At 37.4% G+C, this 26,332-nt stretch overlaps 1 protein-coding gene across 8 annotated transcripts; it reads left to right on the plus strand.

Annotated features, from left to right (window-relative positions):
• The first annotated feature begins 770 nt into the window (after positions 1 to 770).
• ZBTB38 (zinc finger and BTB domain containing 38) lies at positions 771 to 26,230 on the plus strand. 8 transcript variants are annotated; one of them, XM_049803183.1, is made up of 3 exons: positions 771 to 981; positions 6,413 to 6,522; positions 20,303 to 26,230. In XM_049803183.1, exon 3 carries the CDS (start codon positions 20,303 to 20,305, stop codon positions 23,876 to 23,878), a length of 3,576 nt encoding a protein of 1,191 aa, XP_049659140.1. In that variant the 5' UTR covers positions 771 to 981; positions 6,413 to 6,522; the 3' UTR covers positions 23,879 to 26,230. The 8 variants fall into 8 exon arrangements, with proteins under 8 accessions (XP_049659140.1, XP_049659136.1, XP_049659139.1 ...); XM_049803179.1 differs by lacking the exon at positions 771 to 981 and adding an exon at positions 1,475 to 1,886; XM_049803177.1 differs by lacking the exons at positions 771 to 981; positions 6,413 to 6,522 and adding exons at positions 14,256 to 15,270; positions 15,778 to 15,894.
• The last annotated feature ends 102 nt before the right edge of the window (positions 26,231 to 26,332 follow it).

Here is a 26,332-nt window from a genome sequence, read left to right on the forward strand (position 1 = left end):
TAAGAAAAGCCTCTGAGAAAAAAAAAAACAACAAAGGAGCTTTGCATCTTCCAATAACATGAGATGTGCATGTACAGTACGTAGCATTTTGGAATTCATACTGTGGTAGTGAGTTGTTGCTTTCAGTTTGATTAGACAATCATTGTTTCGTTTTCCTTGCTTTGACAGTGAGTATGCTTGTACGCTGCTTAAGTCGTCTTAGTGCTATCTAGGTCAGTATACTTAGGATAGCTTTTATGTTTTGTAAGTCTGACAGATATCGTGCCTGACAGAGATCAGCACCAAATTTTCTTTTATTTATTATATCTGAGGATAGAAAAATATTTTATAATGAATCAGAATTGTATACCACATAGCACCTACTGTTTCTGCATTGCAGATATATTTAGCTCTAACACTGCTTGTGGTTAACAGGGTGTAGCGTAGACACAGACAGCTGATCATGCAGTCAGACCCTGTGCTCGTGTGGTTTGTCAATACTGCTCAGGATTTTGATGGACTGTAAAAGAGAGAAAACAGAAAGGAAAGAAAAAGAACTGTTTTATCTGTATGAACATTAGACCTTTAGTTATGCTATTTTTTCTATCATTGTCTTTTTATTTTATTTTTTAATTCTGAGACTTAAAAACGAGTAAAGCACAGCAAATGCCTCCAGGATTTAGTATGTGCGACGTGAAATCTTTCTGCATCAAGAGGATGTTATGTAGTCAATCCAGCGTTTCTCCAATAAGCAAGAAGATTGTTTTGTTTTCCTCGGCAGGCGGACTCAGCCATTGCACAGGCAGATTTTGATAAGAGTTTGAAAAGCCTACTACTGTATCATTGTAGAATTTGGAGTTTGCTAACAGTGTTAGTGACTGGAGCTCATCTTGCATCACCAGTTGATGACAATTTTCTTTGTTCCCTCCCACCCAGTTGAACCAAGACTCTGTAGCTGATACGCAATGTCACTTACAACATTAATCAGATACTGCATTTAAGGTGAGCTGTCCCTTGCCTCCTCCCTTACCAGAGCTGTGCTGCAGTATGTATCTTACTCCTGCAAGCCTAAAATGGCAGGCAGGATTAACGTTGCTTGTGCTGTGTGCATGCTGTGTATTGAATTCATTATACTGTGCCTAGTATCTCAGATGTGAGTATGTAAATGGTCTGTATGCCATGTCATGCAGTAGTGAAGACTGGTTTGTGCTTCATTACAGGCTTAGATATTTGAGCATCACCTTAAGAATTCTTTTTTTCATTTGCAATGTGGTGAGCTGTTAGCTTGTCATCACATTCAAACTACATTATTAGCCCTTGGAAAGGAAAAAAAAAAAAAAAAAAAGCAAACTGTGCTTCCAGATGGTGTCACCCTTTTTCTTCTTGCGTTTACTGTAGTTTAAATAATGTATATTGTATTGTTAATTAATGTGAATATCGAATTAAAGCACTTGAAACTTACATATTTATTATGCAGGTAGGAGGCACGTCAAATCTATTTTTAACTCTTACGCAGTCCACGTTGTGCAATGGGCTTTGGTTGTCGAGTTTATATTTTCAGCTGTGATATCAATAGGCTGATTTTCAGTAAATGTGACAAGTGGCCTTTGCAGTGGTCAGCTTCAAGCTTTGAACCCTCTGAGGAGGAGAAAAAAAAAAAACAACCTTGTGTTGCAGTTTCGGAAAACCTTGGATGAGGACATTTTTTTTTTCCCCACTCCTGCTCTCCCTATTGATAAACTCGGTTCTCCTGATCACGGTCTATTCAAGCTGCTTCCCATCTGATCTTTGACAACTGCTTCTAAAAAATTATCAAGAAGACCAAGAATAGAACTTATCTTCATCGCTTTACATAAAAATGGCTGGGTGCATTGCCATGCTAACACTGCACTAAGTGGTACACGCAGGTAGGTTGAGATTTGCATGTTTTACTGATTTCTTGGTCAGTGTTGCAAGAACATGAAATGGGCTTTGGAATGTAGCTTTCAGTTAAAAAAATGTATTAAACTGTTAATGAAAACAACCTAGTATTAAATTGTTGGCTTCACATATTGGCATGAAAATTGTTCTTATATGTTTTTAAAAAATCTATTGTGAAAGTAGAGCAATCATGTCTGTTAAAATAATCATATGTACTAAGGGCGTGGCAACGCTTATGCAACAAAAGAATTTTTGAAAACCCTATTGATTCAATTACATTTTAAAGCTGACTACAAGCATTACTAAGCTTACAGTTAAAATGCAAAAATAAAAATTGAGGTAGATAAGAAAAATGAAAAATATTTAAATTCTGTCGTAAGCGGTTTTGTGTTTTGTGCGAAATCTTAAATAAAGATTAATATGCTTTAATGCTTATATTTTCAGTATTAGCTACAAACATAAACCTGCAGTATTTCTTTTTATTTTAAGGTAGAAGGACTTTAAAGAGAGAGAATGATGTAGATGGCCCTGTCAGCTTAAACTGACTATCAGTTCACTGAAGTGTGTTTTACTTCACACAAAAAAGGTTATGAAATAAAAAGTTAACAGCCTTAGGTACAAAAACCTGAATTTGAGCATTACAAATAAAAGGAATTACGAGTATTGTATTACTTACACTAACTTTTCTAATATATTTGTTTCAGATTAATACTGGGCCAGAACCAGTTTCCTTGGCAACCAAATCCTTTTAAAAGGTGCAATAGTAGGGATGTAGAAAGATGTTACTCTCTTTAATAGCAATATCACAATGCAAATGGAAATTTTGCAGTTGTTTTCTTTCACTTCTAAATGAGAATCTGATCTCATTTTATGTTTCCATGCGGCTATCATTTCTTAAACGATGCCATGTTTATAAAGCTGTACACAACAAAAAACTGTTTTATTCCTGTTTTGCATTGGTTGTTTCCAGAAACGTACCCCAGTTTCTTTTTTTTTAATTTAGCCTAGTCTTGCATGTAGGTCAAGGTTTGTACTGTGTGTATATAAAGTGATAGTTTCATTATCACAAGTATAAAAGTATCACTGAAATACTTAGCAGCTGAGAAATGTAGAGAATCAGAAGTATGTTTAAATCTTCTTTCATCTTTGCTGAATTCAGCCACAGTAATGCTAATAAACCTGTCTTTAAATAGTGGACCCACTCTGAAGTTCAGGTAAAGAGCTGTGTTTAAGGATACTGGAAAAGAACTTCTGTCGGATCTTAAACAAGTCTTTATAGAGTAAGCTCATTTGTGGTCTGCGGTAATTGGCAGACCTTAGAGATTTTGCAAAATTTAAGTTTTACAATTCCTTACTTCTATTTTTAGCTAATATTTTTAACAGTATCAGTAAAGTTAAATCTTACATGTACTACAGGTAACTGCTTATATAGAATCAGATGTTACTAAATGTCTCTACTGAGCTTGTAACATAGTGTATCTCCTTGTGAATCTCCTTTGTACATCGACTTGAGAAATTCTCACTACTGCAATGAGACTTTTGCAGCAGGGTAGCCATTTTCCTTTCATGTCCTTGACTTTAAAATGTCTAAGTATATTTTGTGTGGATGAGGACCGAGCACTGAAAATTAATGCAGAGGATGTATTTAGAAGCATAGCCAATTTATCAATAATAGCTTTGACAGTGTCAGTAATATCAAACTAATTCTCATATATTTCTAAATATATCAGTTCAGTGCATTCCAAATAAACAGAGTATAACTGTTCAAAAATATGCCTTGTCATCTGTCTTGATAGGCCAATGCTTAATAATGATAATAAAACCATTTGATTCATAATTATGAGATTAGTTTGACGCAGTGCAATATTCCCCCGTTCACCTAAAGAACCAGAACTGAAAACGTAATAAACAGCATCTATCAAGTGACATATTAAAGTTTGCATTTTTTTGTAATTCGATTTATCTCCAGTAGCTTGCTTCTGCTGATCATTTTCCTGTCTGAAATGTTAATATAGAGTGCACCATTACATGTAGTTAACAAAATTGCATTTCTTTGTTTATTTCTTGTGTGGTTGTTTTTAAAGGAAGTTGCTGAGCAAATGCTATGTAGAAGCAATCTATTTATTGCTGCTGATATTTATCTTTAGAAAAGATGGGGCACTTAGCGATAAACTGTTTTTATTATGTCTTTGTGTTTGAACATACCCACTCAAGGCATTTAAAAAAAGTGTAGCTCTGTTACATGAGCATGCGTCGCTATGATTGTTTTAAATCCATTTACAAATTTGCTCTTTTGTTAGGGGGTGCAAGTCCTCTTGTAATTAATATGACTGAACTCAAGTGCTTTCATGAGTCTGGAAAAACTCATTGGCAGCCTGTGTACAGTAATTTCTTCTAGCTAAAGAAACTGATTATCTATTAAGGAGTCATCTAGTAATTAGCAAGCTGTTTCCAGTTTGGCTATTATACATGGTCTGCTGTATGTATTTTAATGGTAGTTACATCTAGGTAATGCAGAGTGTCAGAATGTTATAGCCAGAAGTGCCATAAGAAATTTTGTGTAAACTTCATCCATTTTATTCTCTTTGGCTGAGAGGGCTAACCAGGGCACGTAGGAGCAGGTGCAGTTTTTCACACCTCCAGCACAGCCTGCAAATGTTATTGTTAGGGGGGCTTGGTTGTTGTTTTTTTTCAGTTTTATCACATAAGTCTAACTGTTGATACCGAATCCTCCCTTTATAATTGAAACGTGTTCTTTTATCCATGCAAATTCCATTTCTGCCTAACAGAAAATCTATACAAAGCACGAGTAAGAAGGAATTCAAACTAAAAATCATTCACTCAGACACTATCCTACCTGCTTTTCAATGACCTTTCTGATTAAGGTTACTTGTGCCTCTAAACTTAATTTTGATTTGAAACTGTAGGTCTCTCAGTGTGAAACTATCTGTGTTCAGATAATATTTGTCAGACTGTCAGACAGATTCTGGTAGTAAAGAACAGGTACGAATTAACCCTTTTGGGCCATCTAGTGTCTGTTGTAATGTATCATGTGAATTGCTTTATTATGTTTTTAAAGGGCTTTATTATGTATAATATTACATTTGAATTCTACTATTATCAAATTTGGGAATTCTTTAGCTTTGATAAGATCTTTCACTGATGGATTCCTCCAAATATGATGTTTAAGCTTCCCATTCACCGTAATATTTCACGTCATTTGTGAATACGAATTTATTGGTATTTGAAATAGTAAAAATGGCTTAATGCAATTTTCTTTCATTCTGGCCTTTGTTATGGGCAGATGTGAGCTCTAGAATACTTATTCAAATCAAGGTGTACTAAAAATATACTCAGCTAAACCAACGAAAAAAAATTAGCTCACCTTCTTACCTTTTAAAGCCAGAGTAACGGATCCTGTATTTCCTGTATAATGTTCTTTATAAAAGTATATGGTATATTTGCAAATGGAAGATGGATCTATGTATTCTTAATTGCTGCTATATAAATGCCTATCAGATGGACTCATCACCTTATGACTATAAGGCCTTATCTGTAAGATTTTGCAGTTCCTCTATGGAACAATTTAATTTTGTTTAGTAGCTTTGAAACAAAGCCCTGTTCTGAATAATTTTTACACTATTACATGATAACCTTATTAGGATGTTTGATACATAATAACATAAAATCGGGACGCTTGACAACGATGAATAATCTTGTAAGCAGAGAGATACAGGAAGTGTATTCTAGAGAACAAGAGTTGCCTAGAAATGTCATTATCACAGATACTGTGATGACATCTGTGACAAAAGAGACCAAAAGAAAAGTGGCAGCATGGAAAAAGGAGGGGAAAAAAGGCCTTTTGAAAGACTGCAAAAAAACATGGAGGCATTTAAGATAAAGGATAACTTGTAATTGGTTTCAGCAGTTTATGTGGAGTCAAGGGATTTGGCTAGTAATATTGATTGTCTCTCCCTGTACCATGATTTCTTTTATAAACTGGCAAACTATGAAGCTAATCTTAAAATACACTTGTTTTCTGCTGATGTCACCTTGTGAAACTCAGGAGCAGACTAACTGAGGAAGCTGTGAAGCCTCCATTATTTGATGTCTTATTCAGTAAATGTGTAAGGAATAATTTGGATATAGTTGAGATGGGGGAAAGGAAATAGAGCCAAGGATTGGTTTTAGTCTAATTCTTCCAGTGACCCCAATGAAAAATTATTTCAAACTTGATAATGTCCTTACATTTCTGTCTAGACCATATTATGAAACATTATGTCCAGTTTGCACTATACAGGTTAAACCATAATAAAACAATGCAGTTAGAAGCATTATTCACAATAGTTTGGTTAACGGTACTGTTTTATTGCTGCTATGTTGTAAGCCTCCCAGGTGTAGATATGGAGTCCTACAGCACTCCAGGGAAAATTTTTATGAATTACACAGTGTATCTGGAAATTAGTACTTGTCTAATAATTTAGTCATTAAATTTGGATTTTCCCCTTTGCAGGCTGATACACAGTAGCCACAGAGTTCACAAAATTAATGAGATGGTTTTGCCGAAAATACCTGTCGATACCACTTTTAAAAGACTCTAGCAGAAGAACAACCTGATTTTAGGTGGGTAAGTTTATGGGGTGATTATAGCAAGCTGAAATCTCTTTAAAACTCACATAGAAATAGTGCTAAAATATTTAACACTTTAAAACCACTGCATTACATGATTATTTTTTTTCAGTTAAAGTTCTACCTTTTTTACAATCATTTAAGAGTTGTTCTGACTATGGTACAACACTGGTCTATTCTCATGTCAGTATTCTTGGATTTTTCCAGCTCCCGCTGGATTTTTATTGCCATAGAGGTTGGACAAACAAAATCAGGCAGAACAGATCTTTGAAACAGGTTGTTATAGCCTCCAGTGATCTGTACAGACCAAACATATTGGCAGGCAAGCAAACCTCCCAAGCTTGCCAGAATGTTAACTCTGGATCCCAGTCACTAGTGTTCATTACAAATCTGTGCCATACAGTAAAGGTAGAGGAACTCTCTTAGTGCCAATGCCCATTTCTAATATTGTTGTTTTAGTAAAGTCGTATATAGTTCGTCTAATCTCTACCTTTATACATGACTCTAATCAGAGGTAGTAGAAAACCTCTTGAATTATGAGCTGTAAAGAGCACTTTCTCAATTGAAGTATAGTATTGTGATAAATAATCAGGATATTTCAAAATGAGAGTCACGTTTTGCATGGCTTTTTCAAATATTACCATTTTCCTTTCTTCTTACTGTGAATATGCAATAATCATCATGGTTAAAATAAGTATGTTCAGTATCTGTGCTTTAGAGTTGAGATACGTATGTATTGAATGAAAGACTCAGTGAAATCCTGATTAATTCATTAAGTTTGAACGTGGTTCTTTGTATTACAGAGTATAATTTGTGTTATAGGAAGGCCGTAGTTTCATTGGTTTCAGTGGCACTGTTTGCACAAATTTCTGTAGGAAACGTTTTTTTGCATCATAGTCATTAATGCTGTGATATCTATATCTAGAAATAAGTAATTAAGGCTACCAGGTAGAATGTTAGATAAGGAAACAAATTTAAAAAAAACAAACAAAAACCCTCTTCAATTGTCAGTATATCTCAAAATGTTTTCTGTATTTAAGTTTACTTTTAATACACAATGTTGTATGACATAGAAGATGGTAATGGATTTTCAGAGACAATAAGATGGCATTGGTGGTTTAAACTAATCAGCGAAACATTAAAATTAAATAAATTCAGGTTACCTGGACTTAAAGAATTAATGGGCTACAAAATCTAAGTTGTACCTATTTTCAGTAAATTGTCATAGCACGCTTGCTCAGTATATTTTAGGTAGAATACTAGGCCATAACCTGTTTCCTTGGCAACCACATACGAATAAAAGGTACATTAGCAAAGCTGCAGATGTGTGTCAGTGAATGCTTATTAAGTAGCCTAATGCATTTACATACCATGTGCTCACAATAATGCATGCATCTTGAAAATCACCATATAAAAAGATTTCTGGGCATGGCCCAATGTGGATTCTTAATATTCAAAGGTTTTAACCTAAAAACCTCATGTTTTCAATGGAAATATCTCTTGTGATTTTTTTTCTTTTCATTGCACTTTAAATTGCACTTGCGATAAGTGGACAAAATTGGCATGGTAGGCTTGGTCTGCAAATCGAAACCTTTCTCCAAGATTCTGAATACTTATAGCACTGCTTTAAGACAACAAAATATGGATGGAAATGAAGGTTCACAGTATCTTTCATAAATGCTTAGGCATTCTAAATTTGAAACTTGTACCAGCATTCAGGAGCAAGTACGACTACACCGTTTTACACAGTGACGAACTAAAGCCACTAAATAAAAATGAAACTGGTGTTGCTTGCAGCACTCTCATTCTATCCAACGTATTCAGGCAATGAGATATGACCATGTGTTGTCTTCTAATAGTCAACAACAGAAAAAGGGGCAGGGGGGGAAGAAAAAGCTGTAGAAGAATCAAAATGGCAGTTGTTAATGGATTTTCAGAATAAGATGTGGATGTAGCGTTTAGGCAGTATTCACACTTTCTGTGCAAGTGTTTGTGTAGTATGATTTTGTCTTATATTCCTGTATTTAAAAGAAGCTCAGATATAAGATCAGTTTTAACAAATTTGTTTACTGACTTCAGCAAGTTTATGTAGAAGTTATTTTTGGCCTGCCTTCTTAAAGTATTCATTTGTATATAAAATTAAAAGTGTATACAACCCTTCAGGTTAACTATGCTATCCTAAGATGATATATCTTTAAGAAATAAGTCTAAAATGCTAATAATTAACAAGACAGGAGAAAATGGGAATCTGCAAATCCTGAGCTTAATTCAGTTGGTGTAATCTGAGAAGTTGTGTATGTGATGAGTAGCCTAATTAAAACCCCCTTGAAATCAATGAAAAGGTTCCCATTGACTTTTTTGGAGTGTGCAATAAGAGAGAAGGCTTCATACATAACAATGAGATTTAGCAAATAAAGATTATCCTGACAATGTTAAACATTTCCATAACTCTCAACAGTCAAGTGTACCAGAATCTAGTATTCATTCCAGATAGTTTGAACACTATGACATTAATCTTTTCATGATCCTGAACCATAAACAATGTTGTTACATACCATCACATGCTGTAATACTACTAAGGCTTTTGAGTGAATAAGAGTTCAGGAAATTATTAGGGAGATGCAAGTCAACTGGTTTTTTTCTTTTCATTATTTGTTGCTCCCCATCTGAGCTGAGCTCACTGTCAGGCCAGGATTTGTGCCTGGGGCAATTCACATTGGTGGCAGAGCATGCAGCACAAACCAGAGGTGGAGCCATCAAGATTTTCTTCTTACTGCCAGCTGCTACCACCAGCTTTTGCTACAGTCCTTCTCCATTGCATGAGCAGAGGTCCTGCTATAGCTTTAGGTTGGAAACGTCCAGCAGGATGGAAGAGGAGGAATAGGGCTTGGGCTGGGCCACTTAGGTTGGCACAAAATGGAGCATAAGAATATTTAAGCATACAGCCAAAGTTATTGTGTGTCCAATAAGTTGTCATAATAAATGGCCACACTGAAATGATGAGTCAGAGTAATAGCTATCACTTGTGCATTGCTTTTGGCATGCTAAAGTTTACCAATGCAACAGCAAACACAAAAAAATATTTTGGAAGATTTTAAGAATATTGGAGATCAGTGGTGGCCAGTTACAGCTTGAAGACCAGTTCTAGCTTTCAAAATGGCCGTGTCCAGCCATCTAGCAGAATACTTAAATCAGGTGTTTCCAGGGGAAGGGATTTAGCCCTATTTTCAGTCTAGCACAATTGCTGCATCAGCTGTAGTAAAGGGCAAGAATGGCTGCATTGGCCTGGCCCCCAACACACCTGACTGAGAATAACAGTGGCCTCTGAGCATGCAGCTTGGCTGCTGCTCTTGTGGACATTGGTTCAGATACTCAAAGGATGATTCCTCTGAAAATTGGAAAATGAGTGGCTGGGTTCAACTACTTTTACTTTTTCTTTCTGATAACTGCATGGGCAACAGAACACCACATAGTAATTCTCCAAAATGAACAAAATTTAAATGTTTAATTTGCTACTTTTGTTTAAAGGTATTCAAATACATAAATTACTACACGTGACAACAGTCAACAACAGAAAACGTCTGTTTTTGTTACTCTGTCTGTAAACATAGCTTCATTATTTTAATTGATCTGTGCTAGCTAAGGACTGTGATATGTCCCAGAAGTGTAGGAGGCTAGAAAGTGGCTTGTCAGCAGCATATAAAAAAATGAAAGACTTAAACGGAAAATAATACTGAGATTGTTCAGAGATAGCAAGATCTAAAGTCAGCTGATTCTTAGTAGCAGTACAACATAAGCTTTTATATTCTGTGCAAAAGAAGAATTTGGATTTATGTCCATTATTGCTGTTGCTTCATTTTCCTATTTAGACTGGTGGAGAGACAAAGATATACCTTTAAGAATTGCTTGTATGTGTTCTGTTTAGTGTTAATGGGACTCAGATTAGACCGTGCCTAAATTGCAAGAACGCAACATACCTTGGAGAAAGACTTTCTTTGGTGCACGTGCACAGCTCACACAGTTTGTGAGCCAAATGAGTTCTGCCAGGCTCCTCTCTCAACCGGACTTGGAGGAGCAGGCAGCTGCTGCAGGTCTCCATAACTGTGCTCCTTCTGCCTTCCTCCCCCTGCACTTGATGCTTGAGAAGAGGAGAAGGGTTACACAAAGGAACTCTTTCCCTTGCTCATGTAACAGAAAGGGGAGCGAAGCCATCTTGAGCTGCTGGTTCCTTCTTGTGCCTCACTTCTGAGTGAAGCGTTGTCTGCCTGAGGGGTGCAGAGGAGCTGTGTTTTCCTCCTCAGCAGCATCACTAGCTGCTTTGACCTCAGCAGTGAGACCAATGAAGAAGACAATCCATCCAAGTGTTTTTTCTCATGGATAGGGTGGCCTGCTCTAGGCACTGAGAAGGAAACCAATCCTGTCACTCATGAGGAATTTGCAAGAGTTGGTAATGCTATATCTGTTGTTTCCTGCTGCTGTTTAAGAACTGAAACTGCTTGACTAGAGAGGAACATTGGAACATTTTTTTCCTAGGCAGTCTGAAATACTCTTAAGGAAAGAATACCACGTGCCACAAGTTGCAGAAGTGAGATTATCAGACTTCAGCAAAGCATCCAAACACCACCACATCAGTAACCTTGGAACTGTTTTATACATTTTAAAGAAGTAAAAGTTTGCTGACAATTTTCTCTGTGCCTTGCAATTTTACCATATAAGAAGTAATCCACTGCTAAACTACTTGGACTTCTATTTAACAAGAACATAATATTTGTGTGATGTTATATGCAATCATTTATATATTGAACGGGAATTGGTATGCATACACTAGCAAGATTGCTGGCTTTAAACTATATGATTTGTATTGTGGCTTAGCCCCTGAAATCAGGGCTGCAGATGCAGATAAATCTTGTCTGACTTCTCACAGATTATCAATGTAGTCTGTTCACATAGGTTCCACTGCAGCACCGGTTCCACCATTATCTTTGCATGCAATTGGTTTTACATGAAACATCATAATGAGAATGTAAAACCCTAGGTGCAGCCAAGATGGCCTTATGAAAATTTCTTACTCTGAAGAATAATTTTAATACACAAGGTGATGGGACTAAGAATTCCAAATAGCTCAAATTATATATATATTATATATATATATGGAAATTAGTATTTTCAATTACAGTACTAGTCATAGAAAAGGTGATTCTTTTTTTAGTGGACGAGCTGAAGTTGCCTTAAGAAAATACCCTACCAATTAAAAAACAAAGGAAAAAAAAAGAGAAAAATGAGTTGGTTTTCTCCTAACCTGTTATATATACTGCCAGAGCATCAAATGGTCAAGTACAAATAAACTAATGTCTCTAAGTTGGGGGTATCTGCTATACAAATGATGGTTATGCATCTGATTTTCGAAACAGTTTTAAATAATCAATTTTAATTAAGATTTAGGGGGAATTCATAACCTAATCTTCCTTAAATCTGTTTCATGTAATCTAAAAAGATGCTTGTATTTATTGTTGTTCAGGAATGCATTTCTTTCTTTCAAAGGATTACAACAGGTTTAATTTAATCCACATTATTGTATTCTTACTGACAACACATCTGACACAAGTGCCTCTTACGGCACTTGTGTCAGAAATCTTCGTTAATACATATTAATATGTATATATGCACCTAAAATGATAATAAACAATAGTAAATAAGCAATAGACAAAGTCCAAGATTAAAAGTAACCTACCTGTGAGTATGAAACTTTGCTTCCCATTTATGTAGGTTGGAATAAAAAAAGAAGATAGTGAAAACTTTGGGACACACTTTGCTTTTGCAATCAATACTGCTGTGTTCTTCAACTATTTGTGCCACCTCCCATAAGCTGTTGGCAAAGAGCTACTGATAAGAACAGCTCAGTTTGTCATAAGATGAAAGAAACCATTTTTTGGTAGCAGAGAGTCCTAAGCTAAAAAGATACTCATTGCTCAGTAGGTGAACTTATTTATAAGAATTCCAGTGATCCAAAAGCAGTAATTAAGCTCTCCACAGAGATGTTCAGGATTTCAGAGATGATCTTTTAATGTGGATTGTGTAAAATAGTGAAAGAAGGCGGATGTATAGATCAGTCACTGAAATTATGACGATTTCCTGATAAGAACAAATTTCTTTACACATCTTTTAAACAACCAGGAAAGCATATGATAGTTCCAAGACAGAATGCTGGGAAAAAAAAAAAGACCTCCCCTCCTTATAATAGGTTGTATTATCTTATGCTGATATTAAACAGTTTCCTCAGATGATAATCAGCATTTATCACGAAGGGGCTCTAGAAAAGTTCTAACTTCCAGGCCCATTAAGGGCGACAATGATGAAATAGTTCATGCTTCTGGATATATATATTTTTTTTTGTCTAAAATGAATCAGTTCCTACTATTCAGTGCTTCTAATGCATAGGCTTAAGATTTGAAAACAAAATAACTGTCCAATAAAACCTCATACACAATAGCTTGTAAAAATAAACACAGGTCAGCCTTGGGCAAAACTAGTATTTTCAAGCAAGCTTTAAGACAAAAGCAAATTGTCCATTTTTCTAACAATATTTTCCACCTGTCTCAAAGTCCAGTTTTTCTCTAAGCTTCTTGATTCCAAGAACTGGGAAAACAGGTTTTGCTGACTGTTTAAAGGGAGAGGCAGAGGCAGAGAGAGAGAGAGAGAGAGAGAGAGAGAGAGAGAGAGAGAGAGAGAGAGAGAGAGAGAGAGAGAGAGAGAGAGAACATATAGGAAGACTACCAAATATATTGGCGCATCTGGCTAAATGAAATCAAGCTACTTCCTTCTTTATCTAGGTAAGCATTTGTTAGTGCTTATGAAGCGCTAATAGTATTGTTGCACTTGTTTCCTGCGGCAGTAATCATCTGAAGAAACCTAAATTAGAGAGTAAGACTACTGCTTAAAATAAACACGATACCGCGTGAGTTTCTATTTATGCTTATAAAAAGATAATTAATATAATCAGATAAGGAAAATAAGGTAAATGTGATTATATTTCAGTAACCAAATGAATTTATTTCAGACATTATTTTTTGAAGGGAGTATTTCATCTGTCCTTTTTAGCGGGTGGTTGCAGAAGTTCTGCACAGAGCTGGGTGTATCTCCATACGTGCTTTCTCTTTCTTCCTACGAGAAAGGCTTTGGAGGAGAGCAAGGCAATCAAAATCCTGCGTTAGGTTCAAGAGGAATTCTCGATGATGTGGACAAAGCCGCACTGAAGACCACGGAGCAAGGGGCTGGATATAGGAACACTGGATTTCCTCATCTCTCTCAATTTACATACAGTCCTTGCGGATAAACAACTTGGCTGACACGCTGAACCTCCCAGCTGGGCCGTGTTAATTAAGCACAAAGCATTTGCTGCAAAATACACGCACGAGAAATAACGTAGCCGCTAGGAAACGAAGCAGGGAGGCCAGGGCGCTGCCATCAGCCCGTCTTTCACAAACCACAGGCAAATCTGATTACCAGGGATTATCAGAGCAAAATGGCTGCTGCGCCGTCCTGCCGCCGTCAGCGGGCCGCGCGCGGCGGCAGGGCCGGCGGGCGCCGCGGGCCACGCGCCGCCAGGAAGATGGCACCTGTCACGTCACCGCGCACCCGGCGCACCGTCCCGCTGAGCTGCCGCCTTCGCCTGCCCCCCTGCTAGAGGAACCCCCCCCAGACATGGTTTTAACTCAAAAACAGTGAGTCGTTCTGCTTTCGAGCGTACAGTTGCGTAAGCGCGTCCGCTGCTGCTGGGGAAAACCGCGCGCCAGGTTAACGCGCGTCTCTCCCTCGGCCGGAGACGTAGTTTAGCCCAGCGCGGTTACTGCCCGCCAACAGGCAGCGTCTTCGAGCTGCCTGCGGCTGAGGGGTTGCCAGAGGTCTGGGCGTCTCGAGAGGCTCGGCTCCGAGACGGACGGGGCGAGGCTGGCGTTAGCGTGCCGCCGTCGGGAGCCTGCGTCCCATGCAGTTCGTGCAGGAGCGAGGGGCCGTCGCGTTTCGGCTCTGCAGCAGCCGTCGGCCTTGAACGTTCTTGCGAAAGCCTGCGTTTCCCACTCACGAGAAAAAGGGTCGGGGCTGTTAGCGCGCGCGTCCAGCTCCCCCCTGTGGGGGAAGGCTGCGCGCGAGCCCGCGGGGGACCCCCCCCCCTTCCCCCCCCCCCCCCCCGTCCGTCCGTCCGTCCGTCCGCCGCGCCCGGCGCCCTGAACTCGGGTTTCGGAACGGACGCGGGCAAGGGGGTGAAGCCTTTCCCTGCCAGAAGGAGCCGGGCGTGCAGCGGGGAATGTTTGCGGGTTTCGCCTTGTTTTTTTTTTTAATTACTTTTAGAGCCGGATCAGTTACGGAGTGCCCTGCTGCCGAGACGGGACTCGCTTTCGTTTTCGAGGCGAGAAACACCACTTCGTAAAAAGCGCAAGCCTGCGCCGAGCGCTGAAAAGGGTTTAAAGGCCGTTTTCCGCGTGGTGAGAAACGATCGTAGAAAGTGCGAAGTAGGACGTGAGAGAACGAGTTAGGGATGCTGCTCATGGGCAAGAATTACGGCTCTGAAGGAACGGTTCATCTGGTGGCCTCAGAGATCTGCTAATACTAACATAATATTCTTACGCTAAATTCCAACACCCCCCCTCCCCAGCTGTCTGAATTAAAAGTTAGAGGAAACCGTGCGAGGCTGAAAAAAATGATTCAAAGTCTATGATGCTTATGAGGCTATAACAAATAGAAAAGGTAAGTGTTCCGTATTAATAAGGAAGGATGCAAGCAGCGAGAGTCTAACAGAAAAAATATAAATGTACTTGCAGAAGTAACGTGTAGCTATGTAGACTGGAGCACTAAGCTACATGCCACTGCAAGCCGTTAAACATAATTAGACGTCATTAAAACTTCCCTGCATGCCTGAGGTCGTAAGGAGGCTGAAGGGACCCTGGCCAAGGCAGCCCTGCGTAGCCATGCTGGTAGCCCAGATGGGACTGGTGAAGTGGTTCCATAAAAAAACTGAGCTACTGTCATAAAAGCAATGGTTGGATAGTAGGTTTCCAGGTGGGCAAGGAGCAGGATAGAGCTGGGGGGGGGGGGGGGGGGGGAGCGGGGGGGGGGGGGGGGGAGTGTGGTGTGTGTGTACTTGGTTTTGTTTGGTTTTTGTTTTGTTTGTTTGTGATGCCTTAGCCTACTTCTGCTCTAGAACAAAATAGCGCCCTTTAGGAGCGTTAGATACAGATGAATGTTCTTTCTCAGTTGGGGAAACAGGCCGGAAACAAAACAGAGGTAGCCTTCAAAGTACGTTAATAGAGTGGAATGAAACTGAACATAAGAAAATTACGGAGTGAACATGTTTCCATAGTGTCCATGTTGGTAAGTACCAGAAAATACTAGCATCTTTAGAATCCCAGTAGAAATGTGCGGAATAAGAAAACAGAGGGAGAACTGTTATTCCAGTTTATCAACTGTCTTGCTGGTTTTTATTTTGCCCGGGTACTAGCAACTGGCCCTAATGTTTTTTTTGTTGATGCCACTAGTTTGTCTTTCAAATTTAGCTGACCAAAGTGGAATAAAAGTATCTCTTCTCATAGGTAATGGCATATACTTGCGTGGCAGTGGATTTCAGAAGTGTAACGAATGTTAAAAATAATATTCCTAGAGTGCAACGGTTCTCTTTGGTAGTAAAGAATTTTGTATTTGTTGTATTTGGTATTCATCAGCCAGTAAAACTTCTTGTGATCTCTTTGTTTACTTCAAAGTAATATTAATATAAAAATTAACAGTAGCTTACTCCCTATGCAGTGTCCATGTAGAGCTGGCTGCTCTAATATTTATAATTGGCAGTGTCATCTGTGAGGTATAAGTAGTTAAATTTGTGTTTGGATGCATCAACCTCTGATCTTTCCATTAACTTTTAGTATTACTTATTTTCACTTATGACTGTTGTCCTGCAGTGGTATTCATTGATGTCAGAAAAGGTAACTTTATTGGTTTAATCAACCTACTGACCATTACACTCCAGTTTCAGATTAATATTTAAATCTCATTTCTCAAAGCGATTTAACAACTTTTAATGACAGGTTAAGTCTGTTACTCTTTTTGCAGAAAATCTGCAAATAGCAAGGTAACTCCCAATCAAAAATTCTGCTGTTCAGAAGCTAAAGTTATCTATAGGTGCACCAAAGACTATTAAGTTACACTATAGAGGTACTGTTCAGATTCCTGAGAAATTGTTTATATCTGGATTGAGAGTAAAAAGTATCAAAATAACATACATATTTGTGTCAAAAAAAGGATGGCTTAGTAGGCCAAAGAGTTTTGTTGACCTTTAATAGGTCAAATGGTATTTACATGTTTTGGGCAACATTTATAAATAATACTAGAATTTCTTCCATAATTATATAATAAAAATAATACACAATAATAGTAACATTCCAAATGGGACTTTCCAGTGTTGTATTATTATTATAAAATATTTTAAATGAAATCTGGAAAGTTTGATCTCTGGTTATCTTGGTCTCAGTAAAGCTCTCTTGGAAACTGAAGAGCAGGTTTTCCTTTTGCAGTATGGTCTGCAAATGGAACGTAAAATACTTCTAAAATATTCCATTTATGTGTGTGCTAAGTAGAGCATTCTGATTTTATAGCATTTCAGACACATTTTTCACAAATGCAAGAAGCAAGACAGGTAAAATAAAAGGCACTAGAGAATCATTACACACATGAATAAATGGACTCTTTGGGGAATGCTTAGGTTGAGACAGAGAAGCAAAAAGTGTTGGCTCTGAAAATAAATTTGCTCTGGAATTTTTCTGTATAACTTTCCAATGAGATGTATAGCAGATGGTTTAGTACACAGCAAAAAAATTAAATATCCAAATAGGAAATGATAGCTTATATTATCTTTACACAAGAAATCTAGTTTGGTGTTTTACTGAGCATACCAGAATATCCAGGACTACAAAAACTGGCAGTCTGGGTATATGCAAGTAGAAATTGAAAATATTAATTTTTCTCCTTAGGAGGATAAATTTTGAAACAACTAGTTGAATAATAAGACTTATACTAAAACCACTTGGGTTTGTAGGCCTTGCTTGTAAATGCTTCTTAGTATAGAAGTAGCAGTGTGATATATTTAGCAAACAGTATGTCAGATGAAGTGTCTTTTGAACTAAAACCAGCTGTCTCCAGTAAAGAAACAGAAAAAACACAGGCAAGTTCCTATGGGGCAGTTTACTGGGAGGTAAAGTTGACATCATTTATTTTCTATGCTCAGGAAATAACTCTATCAGTAGCTCCTGTTGTGAAATGTTTTTGACGTCTGACAGTTGGTTTCTAATACCACATCACATGAGCAAGTCAGATGTGATCTCAGACATTGTCAATGAGAAAAAAGAATCAATTATGGGATAGTGGCTGCTTGCTTGAAGAAAAGCGTTCTTGTCAGTATTCTTTCTGTAGAAGACTTGATATGCTGTAAACTATTTACAATTATATATGGGTTTTCAGATACCAAACCAAAGCAGATAACCATACCTACCTACTGTGAATTTCAGGTTATCACTCCAAATGAATAAACATCTCTGATTTTAAGCCAAATAAGTGCAATAAATAAACATGATAAACTATGATTTTAAGATTTAAAGCCGCAAAACAATGCATCTATATTTATAGCTGCTGTGAGTGACCAGATAAACAAAATAATATATGTCTACATTTTTATCACAGTTATACTGATGAATTAATTTCTTGACCTCCATGACATACATAAGCATCAGAAGTATTTTTTGTGAATCACAATTTTGATATTTATGAATTATGTGCATTGAAAATTCTTAGCCATTAAACTCTATTTGAAGTTTTGGCCATTTGCACAGATAATACCTTCCTGATAGAAACAGGGGCCATGCTACAAAGTACAAATTTTACTTCCAAGCTTCATGCATAATGTACCAAATTATGATCTTTTACATAGGACATTGTGTTTGTCTTTACAGTAAGATTGTTAATGTTTTTTGTATAATTTAATTTGCAGCGAAGTAGTTGGCGGATTTGTGATAAAGTGTCCAAAGTGTAACTAGCTTAGCTAGAGCAAAGGTGTATGTCCCATATTACTGACTTTGTGATAAAGACCCTGTTTTCAAGAAAGGATTACTTCTGAATAGCTTGGGTGAGAGAGTCAATGTGTTCTAAATGGCCAGTGCTGTTTGCTTAGTGAATATGGGTCAAACCTTGATTTCACCATTAGGATCAAACCCATCTTAATAAATATCTTGGCATTTTTAATGTAAACTATTCTAGGGTAAGGGGCATTTTAAATATTTTCAAACTTAATGTTTATGTTTGGAGCAGTAGATGGAATGTTTAGAAAGTACTCCTAACTTATTAGAGCACTACAGTGTGGTAGTATTTTAAGCTATCTTACAAAATATCTGTAGTTGGTCATTTTAAGGTGCATTTTGATTCCACAAGTTGAAAGAAAAGGGTCTTTAATAAATATGCAGATTTTTTTACTGTGGTGGTTGCTAAGTGCCAGTAGGACAACTATTTCTTCATGACTTGAAGTCAGAAATGGGCAGTGGTAGATAAAAAAAACTACTCAGAGATGGAAAAAAAGGAACAAACCTCATTATACGGTACAGATCTGAATTTGAACAGAGCAAAAAAATCATCTGCTTAAGTCAGAGACTTTTTCCAGATATACACTGTCAAATTCATCCATTTTTCAGTCTATTTTTTGTTCATAACTTGCATCTTTTATCTCAATTAAACAAAGCAGTATATCCATACAGTAACAGTCTGGCTAATCTAAACACTTTTTGTCAGCATTAAGCCTCATTATTATAAATTGGCAGTTATTTAACAGTATTTACTATTGCAATTAAATCTCATTATTTGGTAGAAATTAAGAACATACCGTCAAATTTTAAAGTATGAACACTATGAATCTCATCTATAACTGAAGAAAAAACTCCATGCTATTACTCATTTTACTCACTGAATTTATAAATTCAGTTACTTATAAATTTTCGGTCATTTTAAAGTAAGTGAACACTATTTAATAAAATTCAATCACTATTTAAAAAATAATATTCTGTTTACGTAAATAGTGTTATATGTACTCCGCGATTGTTTACAAAATTGTGTTGCTTGTGCATTCAGTTGTTTATAAAGCCTTATTTTTAACTGAAACTTTTTTGTAGGGGATCTCTGATCCATGTTTTAAATGTCAGCTTAATAAGGGGATCACATGCAATTGTGTTGTTAAGTCATTCTCTGACAAACAGCCCCAGAAAACAAAGTCCTCAGTATCCACAGAACCACAGCAATTCAGCCCTCCCCATAATGTCTACCAAATACCTCAACCGCATGCTGGGGGAATTACCTCAAGGGTTCAGTGAGTCATTCATTGTGAACCTGAGCAGATGCACCCACTGGCAGAATAGAAAGCTGGTGGCTGTGGTCCCCAGTGAAAGGCACGGGGTGGGAACAGACCTGTGCAGGGACAGAGAAGATCCTCTGCCTCCTGCTGAGGAGCTACTGGTGTTCCTGCGTCCTTGATCTGTACATAGATTACCTTCAGTATTGTTGGCATGAGTGAACCTAAGATGACTTCAACCTAAAGTGCGCTGACAAAATTTTACTCATTTTTACAATTTAAAAGTTAATAAATTAAAAATATGTATAAAATAAATATAGAACTATAAGTTTGGTCTGTAACTGAAATGGATGAAAAATGCCTTTTAAATACATTTACATTTTTCTTTTTTTTTTTTTGTAGATGACAATCATGTCCCATTCAAAGGATCTCAAGGATGACTTCCACAGTGACACTGTACTTTCCATTTTAAATGAACAGCGCATTCGGGGTATTTTATGCGATGTCACCATAATCGTGGAAGATACCAAATTTAAAGCCCATAGTAATGTCCTGGCAGCTTCAAGCCTTTACTTTAAAAACATTTTTTGGAGTCGTACTATCTGTATTTCAGGTCATGTACTGGAGTTAGATGATCTCAAAGCTGAAGTGTTTACAGAAATACTGAATTACATCTACAGTTCCACAGTGGTTGTTAAGAGGCAGGAGACTGTAACGGACCTTGCAGCTGCAGGGAAAAAACTGGGAATATCATTTCTAGAAGATCTTACGGATGTTAATTTTTCAAGTTCCCCCTGCCCCTATGGATACTGTATTAATGAAAAAGGGACTGTCAAAGAAGAAAAACATGAAAAGAGACATGAAGACTCTGCTGTGACAAATGGACCACGAATTACAAACGCATTCTCAATTTTTGAAACTGAAAACAGTTTGTTTTCTCCACTTGACTTGAGGGCAAGCTTTAAAAAGGTATCTGAGACAATACAAGCTCCCAGCATCAGCCTTGACAGAAGTGACGTTTGCAAAGATGCCGAGCCAGCCAGTACACTGGCTGAACACTCCTATGCAGTTTCTTCCGGAGGAGATACTTTTCAAGGAACACCTTTTCCTGAACAGGAAAGCAGTCCTTCATACAAGATGGGTGAAGACCACTATGAAAATCTCCAAGCCACACCACTCATTCAGCCAGGAAAACAAGCATGTAGTACTTCTAAGACAGCCTTTAAGCCCCAGGGTACTGGTTTGACTATAGCAAAAGTACCAGCCCCTGCTGTAACCACTACAGAAGCCCAACGAGAAGCAGTTACTGATCAGACAATTATTTCCTTTCCAAAACCTCAAAATAAAGCAGGAGATTTCCATTTATCCAGAGAAGAGGAAAACAATTCTGCTAATGTCTCTGGATCTGTGGCAACTGTTGTTCCACCTGTTTACAATTGTAACTGTTGTGCAAAATCATTCAATGACAGGGCATTACTCAGTACTCATCTTCAGCTCCATTCAGAGCATCAGGAAACTTTCATATGCAAATACTGCAGCAAGCAATTTGCAAATTTAAATATACTGGAAAGTCATGAACAAGTCTGCATGAGGTCAAGTAGCTTATCGGTTCACAATGGAAACGAACAAAATTTTGCAGATAACTATACTGCTACAGATGGAAGGAATGGAAGTTCATATGCAAACGCAGAGCCTCTATTGTCTGAAAACAGCATCACTGATTATTCTAATGCAAATTGTACTCTACCAGAAACAGATCATTTGGTTAAGGTTGTTGATGGGCAGATATTATATACTTGCATTGTTTGCAAGCGTAGTTATGTAACATTGTCTAGCCTTCGAAGACATGCAAATGTGCATTCATGGAGAAGAACATACCCTTGTCACTACTGCAATAAAGTATTTGCATTAGCTGAGTATCGCACCAGACATGAGATCTGGCACACTGGAGAAAGACGGTATCAGTGCATTTTCTGTCTGGAGACTTTTATGACTTACTACATACTAAAAAATCATCAGAAGTCTTTCCATGCAATTGACCATCGTCTCTCAGTAAATAAAAAGACAGCCAATGGAGGCTTAAAACCAAGTATGTACCCATACAAACTTTATCGACTTTTACCTATGAAATGCAGGCGACTACCTTACAAGTCCTACCGAAATTCTTCATATGAAAACGTTCAAACAAGTAGCCAGGTTAATGAAACTGCTTCTACTAACTGTTTCATTCCGAGTTCTCTTAGCTCTGAGCTACCACCACTGAATTTTCAAAGTAATATAATAGCAAACAACAGAACTCTTGCCTTGGATACATCTTCATGTAATGATACAGCATCTTCCACAAATACTCAGAATTCTTCTTGGGGAGTAGGTATCTTAAATTCTGACCTGCAAAGGGACTTTTTCACAGCTGAAAAAAGAGTTTCTACTGCTGCAAATGACTCTGGTTCTCAGGAGTGCGATTCCTCAGTTGTGTCTTTAACTAATGTGAATGAAAATTCAACCTCTGTCATCAGTTACAGCAGTTCTGCACCCTCTGTTATAATGCACAGTAGCAGAGTTTCATCGGTAATAATGCACAGTAAAACAGTCACTTCTGTAGAAAACAAGACAACAGAATCTTCAAATAATCTACCTACTCAGTCTGTAAGTGATGATTGTAAATATGGGACAGATAATTATGGGAAGTGCATTACAAAATCAAAAACTATTAAGGAGAAAAAGAAGACACTGCTGTACAACAGAGTCGAAGCAACTGAGGATACGCAGCACGTCACAGGATCTGGAGGTTCATGTAGCAAAACAACAAATACTGTCCAAGAATCAAGTAAAACTGAAACGTATATTGCAAAGCCTGCCTTACCTGGAACATCTACTGACAGCAACGTTGCGCCTCTTTGTCAAATAACAGTAAAAATTGGTAATGAGGCTATTGTAAAAAGACATATATTAGGATCTAAGCTGTTTTGTAAAAGGGGCCGAAAATCTAAGCATGAGTCCAAACAGGACAATCTAATGGAGGAACCAGAAGTGGAGAGAAAAGAAAGAAGCCCATCTAGGCTCTATAGCTCAGAATGCCTGGAGCTGACAGAAATGTGTGATGATGTAAGTGACCAGGACTCCAGTGATAAACCCTGGAGACCCTATTATAATTACAAACCAAAAAAGAAATCCAAACAGCTAAGAAAAATTAAAAAGACCAAATGGAGGAAAAAGCATGGAAGCAAGAATACCATTATGGAAAGCCACAACACATGCAGTCGAGAGTACGCACTCAGGAATGCTCCTGAGGAAAAGGCAATCAGTCAAGAAGAGAACACAGAAATGCCTAATCTTCATTGTGAGCTCTGTGAAAGAGATCAGTCTTCCACTGCAGAAATCCAAGAACATGTACACTGGCATGTAGCTACTTCAAAGCCTTACATTTGTGAATTTTGCCAAAAACAATTTCAAAGTCCATCCACTTTAAAAATGCATATGAGGTGTCACACTGGGGAGAAGCCCTACACCTGCAAAACCTGTGGTAAATGTTTCTCAGTTCTTGGAAATCTACAGAAACATGAACGTATTCACCTGGGTGTCAAAGAGTTTGTCTGCCAATACTGTAATAAGGCGTTCACTTTAAATGAAACACTCAAAATACATGAAAGAATTCATACTGGAGAAAAACGCTACCACTGCCAGTTCTGTTTTCAGAGCTTCTTGTATCTTTCTACCAAAAGGAACCATGAGCAAAGGCATGTACGTGAGCATAATGGAAAAGGATATGCTTGCTTTCAGTGCCCCAAAATTTGCAAGACAGCAGCTGCTCTGGGAATGCACCAGAAGAAACATCTCTTCAAAAGTTCAGGTCCACAAGATAGAAAAGAACAGTTTTGCAATGAAAGCACTAAACTTTTGGAAAATCCACATTTCCTTGGCTCAGAAAGAAGTGAAGTAAAAAATATACAAAATATAACTCCAGACGTTATACTCTGAGTGACAGTTGTGTAAGAGAGAAGAAAAATCCAAAACCATATATTGGAGAAAATATAGATGCATTAAATGGGAAAACGTCTCCACTCAAATTAGTATCATTTACTAAGATCAAATTTCTTCATCTAAACATGTCAATATATGCAAAAGAAGGAAAAATAACACAGGAAAGAAAAAACTAGTATTTGCAATAACACAAACTTAATGTGAAAGACCCAAAATACTTTTGACACAATAGACTTCTGACGGAGAGAGAGAAAAGAAAAAAAAGACAAAAAAAAAAAAAGACCAACCAAACCCCTTCTACTTAGCATTACAGGAAACTAGTCACCGAACTATTTTACAGTGCTGTTTTTAAGTCAGAATCGTTCTAGCCGAAATAAATATGTAGGTTCACAGTGTACTCTGTAGAAGGAATTTTTGCTGCAGAAACCATATATTGCATTTTATAACAAAAAGTAATGTGTTTATAAACAAAATAATTGTAATCTAGTGTATTCTAAAATGAAGGTGGGAAATGTTTCATGAACTTCGATACGCTGAAGTACAGTTGAGCTCTGGCGTGCTTTTCTGTAACTCAACATTTACAAAACATATTCAGGAGCTTAAACCTCTTTTTCTTTTCCATATTCAGTTTTGTAGTTACCATAATAACCATTAAGTCTGAGTGCTCGTGTGGAAAGTATTCCAGATTTATGATATCTCTGAGACATTTAATAAAGATTCAGTGGAACTCACAACAGCCAGTCTTCCAAACTGCATAAAGCCCAATGTCAATGGCCTAGTAGAGCTATTCAGGTACATTTGTCTAAAGAAGACTGTTCTCATGAAACAGCCTACCTTAAAGAAATCCTGTATATAAATGTCCACCTCCTGGTGGGTCTGCAACTCCTGTCTTTTAGAAATATCATTCTTCTCAGCAGAAGAAGAGGAGATTTAGACAGAGTCTTCCTCCTCATCTTGGAGTAATGCCTGGACAACAAACAACAGAGCAACTCCCCATAAATACTTTGATTTTGGGAGGAGTAGGTAAATACTTAGGTTCTTGCTTCCTTAGGTATCCATGAGGCAACCCCTGTGTATAAACAGGGATGGGGCCAGTTTGTGGGGTTCCCTGTCATCCTCATGCCTTAAATACAACAGCTAACCTTCATATGTCCCTCCTCAGTGATCCCCCTAACCATGCCAGCGTCTGGCCCCAGGGAAGCTTTGTCACAGTGTCCCTTGGCCCAGGACAGTGGGCCCATAGCAGAGACGTGCCTGGAATGGGTTGCTGGAGGAAGAAGTGTTGGCCTTTCTGCCTCCCTCATCCTGCCACACCGAAGGGTTGCAGTGAACCTTACGGCTTCACAGTTTGCTAAGAACTGGGAGAATAGGCTTCTGAAAGACATCACCAAAATATTACGGTTAACATTATTTTGTGAAAATGTGATTAATTTTTAAAAAAGTCAAAGAGGGTGTATGTCTACAAGTTGCATTTTATATGATAGGGCTGTCTTGTACTGTATCTGCATTTCCAATTAGTCATGTATGTTCATCTCTGTGATGTGTTAAGTCAGGACAAAAGTTAGTGATCCTCAACTTCATTCTGCGTGCAAATATGGTACACAGTCTGTTTACTTACTTTGTCTTCTTGAATATTTTAAAAGAAACTATAGCTTGGGTACAGTAAAACTACGATTGAAATGATAATACAGTATTGATTGAAGTAATAATATAGTCCACTTACTTATTCTATCATTGGTGAATGCTATGAACCCCTTGAGAAATTCTGGTTTCATAGCAGCTTTGGTTTCATTTAAATAAGGATAATAGAAGAATAAACACAGGAAAGTACGATGATGTTTCAAAGAAAGTACACAAAGATATCTTCTAAGTGGACTTGTATGATGATAATTATAGACCAAAGCAAATAAGGTAGAATATTTATAAATATAAAGATAATTTTACAAATATTTTATATAACTGTATAGTTCATAAGAAAATTATTGATAGCTTGTGTTAGGTTTGGGGGGGTTTGTATATTTTGATAAAAACACAATGACTTTGTAACTCTGTATATTCTCTACAGTTTATAGCAAAGCAGTTTTAAGATGGCAATGTCATGTTTATAGTTCAAGTGTGGCACTTTTACTACAAGTAACACGTTGCAGTAATGAGTCAAGTATTAATGACCAAATTAGAATTAAAGTAAGTGTAAGAGAAGGTAAATACTATATGCTGTCAAAGACTGTAATTTGCTACATAATCACATCTGTATTTTTGTTTAGAAGAAAATATTAAATGCAGATGTTAAGGATTGATAAAGAGTCTAATTTTATTTTTAGAAGGAGTGATTATAACTCTGTTTTTGCTTAATTAAAATAACATCTTCCTATTTTTCTGTAAGTCTCTCCATTTTTTAAATTATGTTAATACATAATATATAAGATCCAGAGATATGTATCTTCTAATAGG

This window comes from Accipiter gentilis, chromosome 6 (assembly GCF_929443795.1).
Source record: "Accipiter gentilis chromosome 6, bAccGen1.1, whole genome shotgun sequence".
NCBI classification, from domain to species: domain Eukaryota; kingdom Metazoa; phylum Chordata; class Aves; order Accipitriformes; family Accipitridae; genus Astur; species Astur gentilis.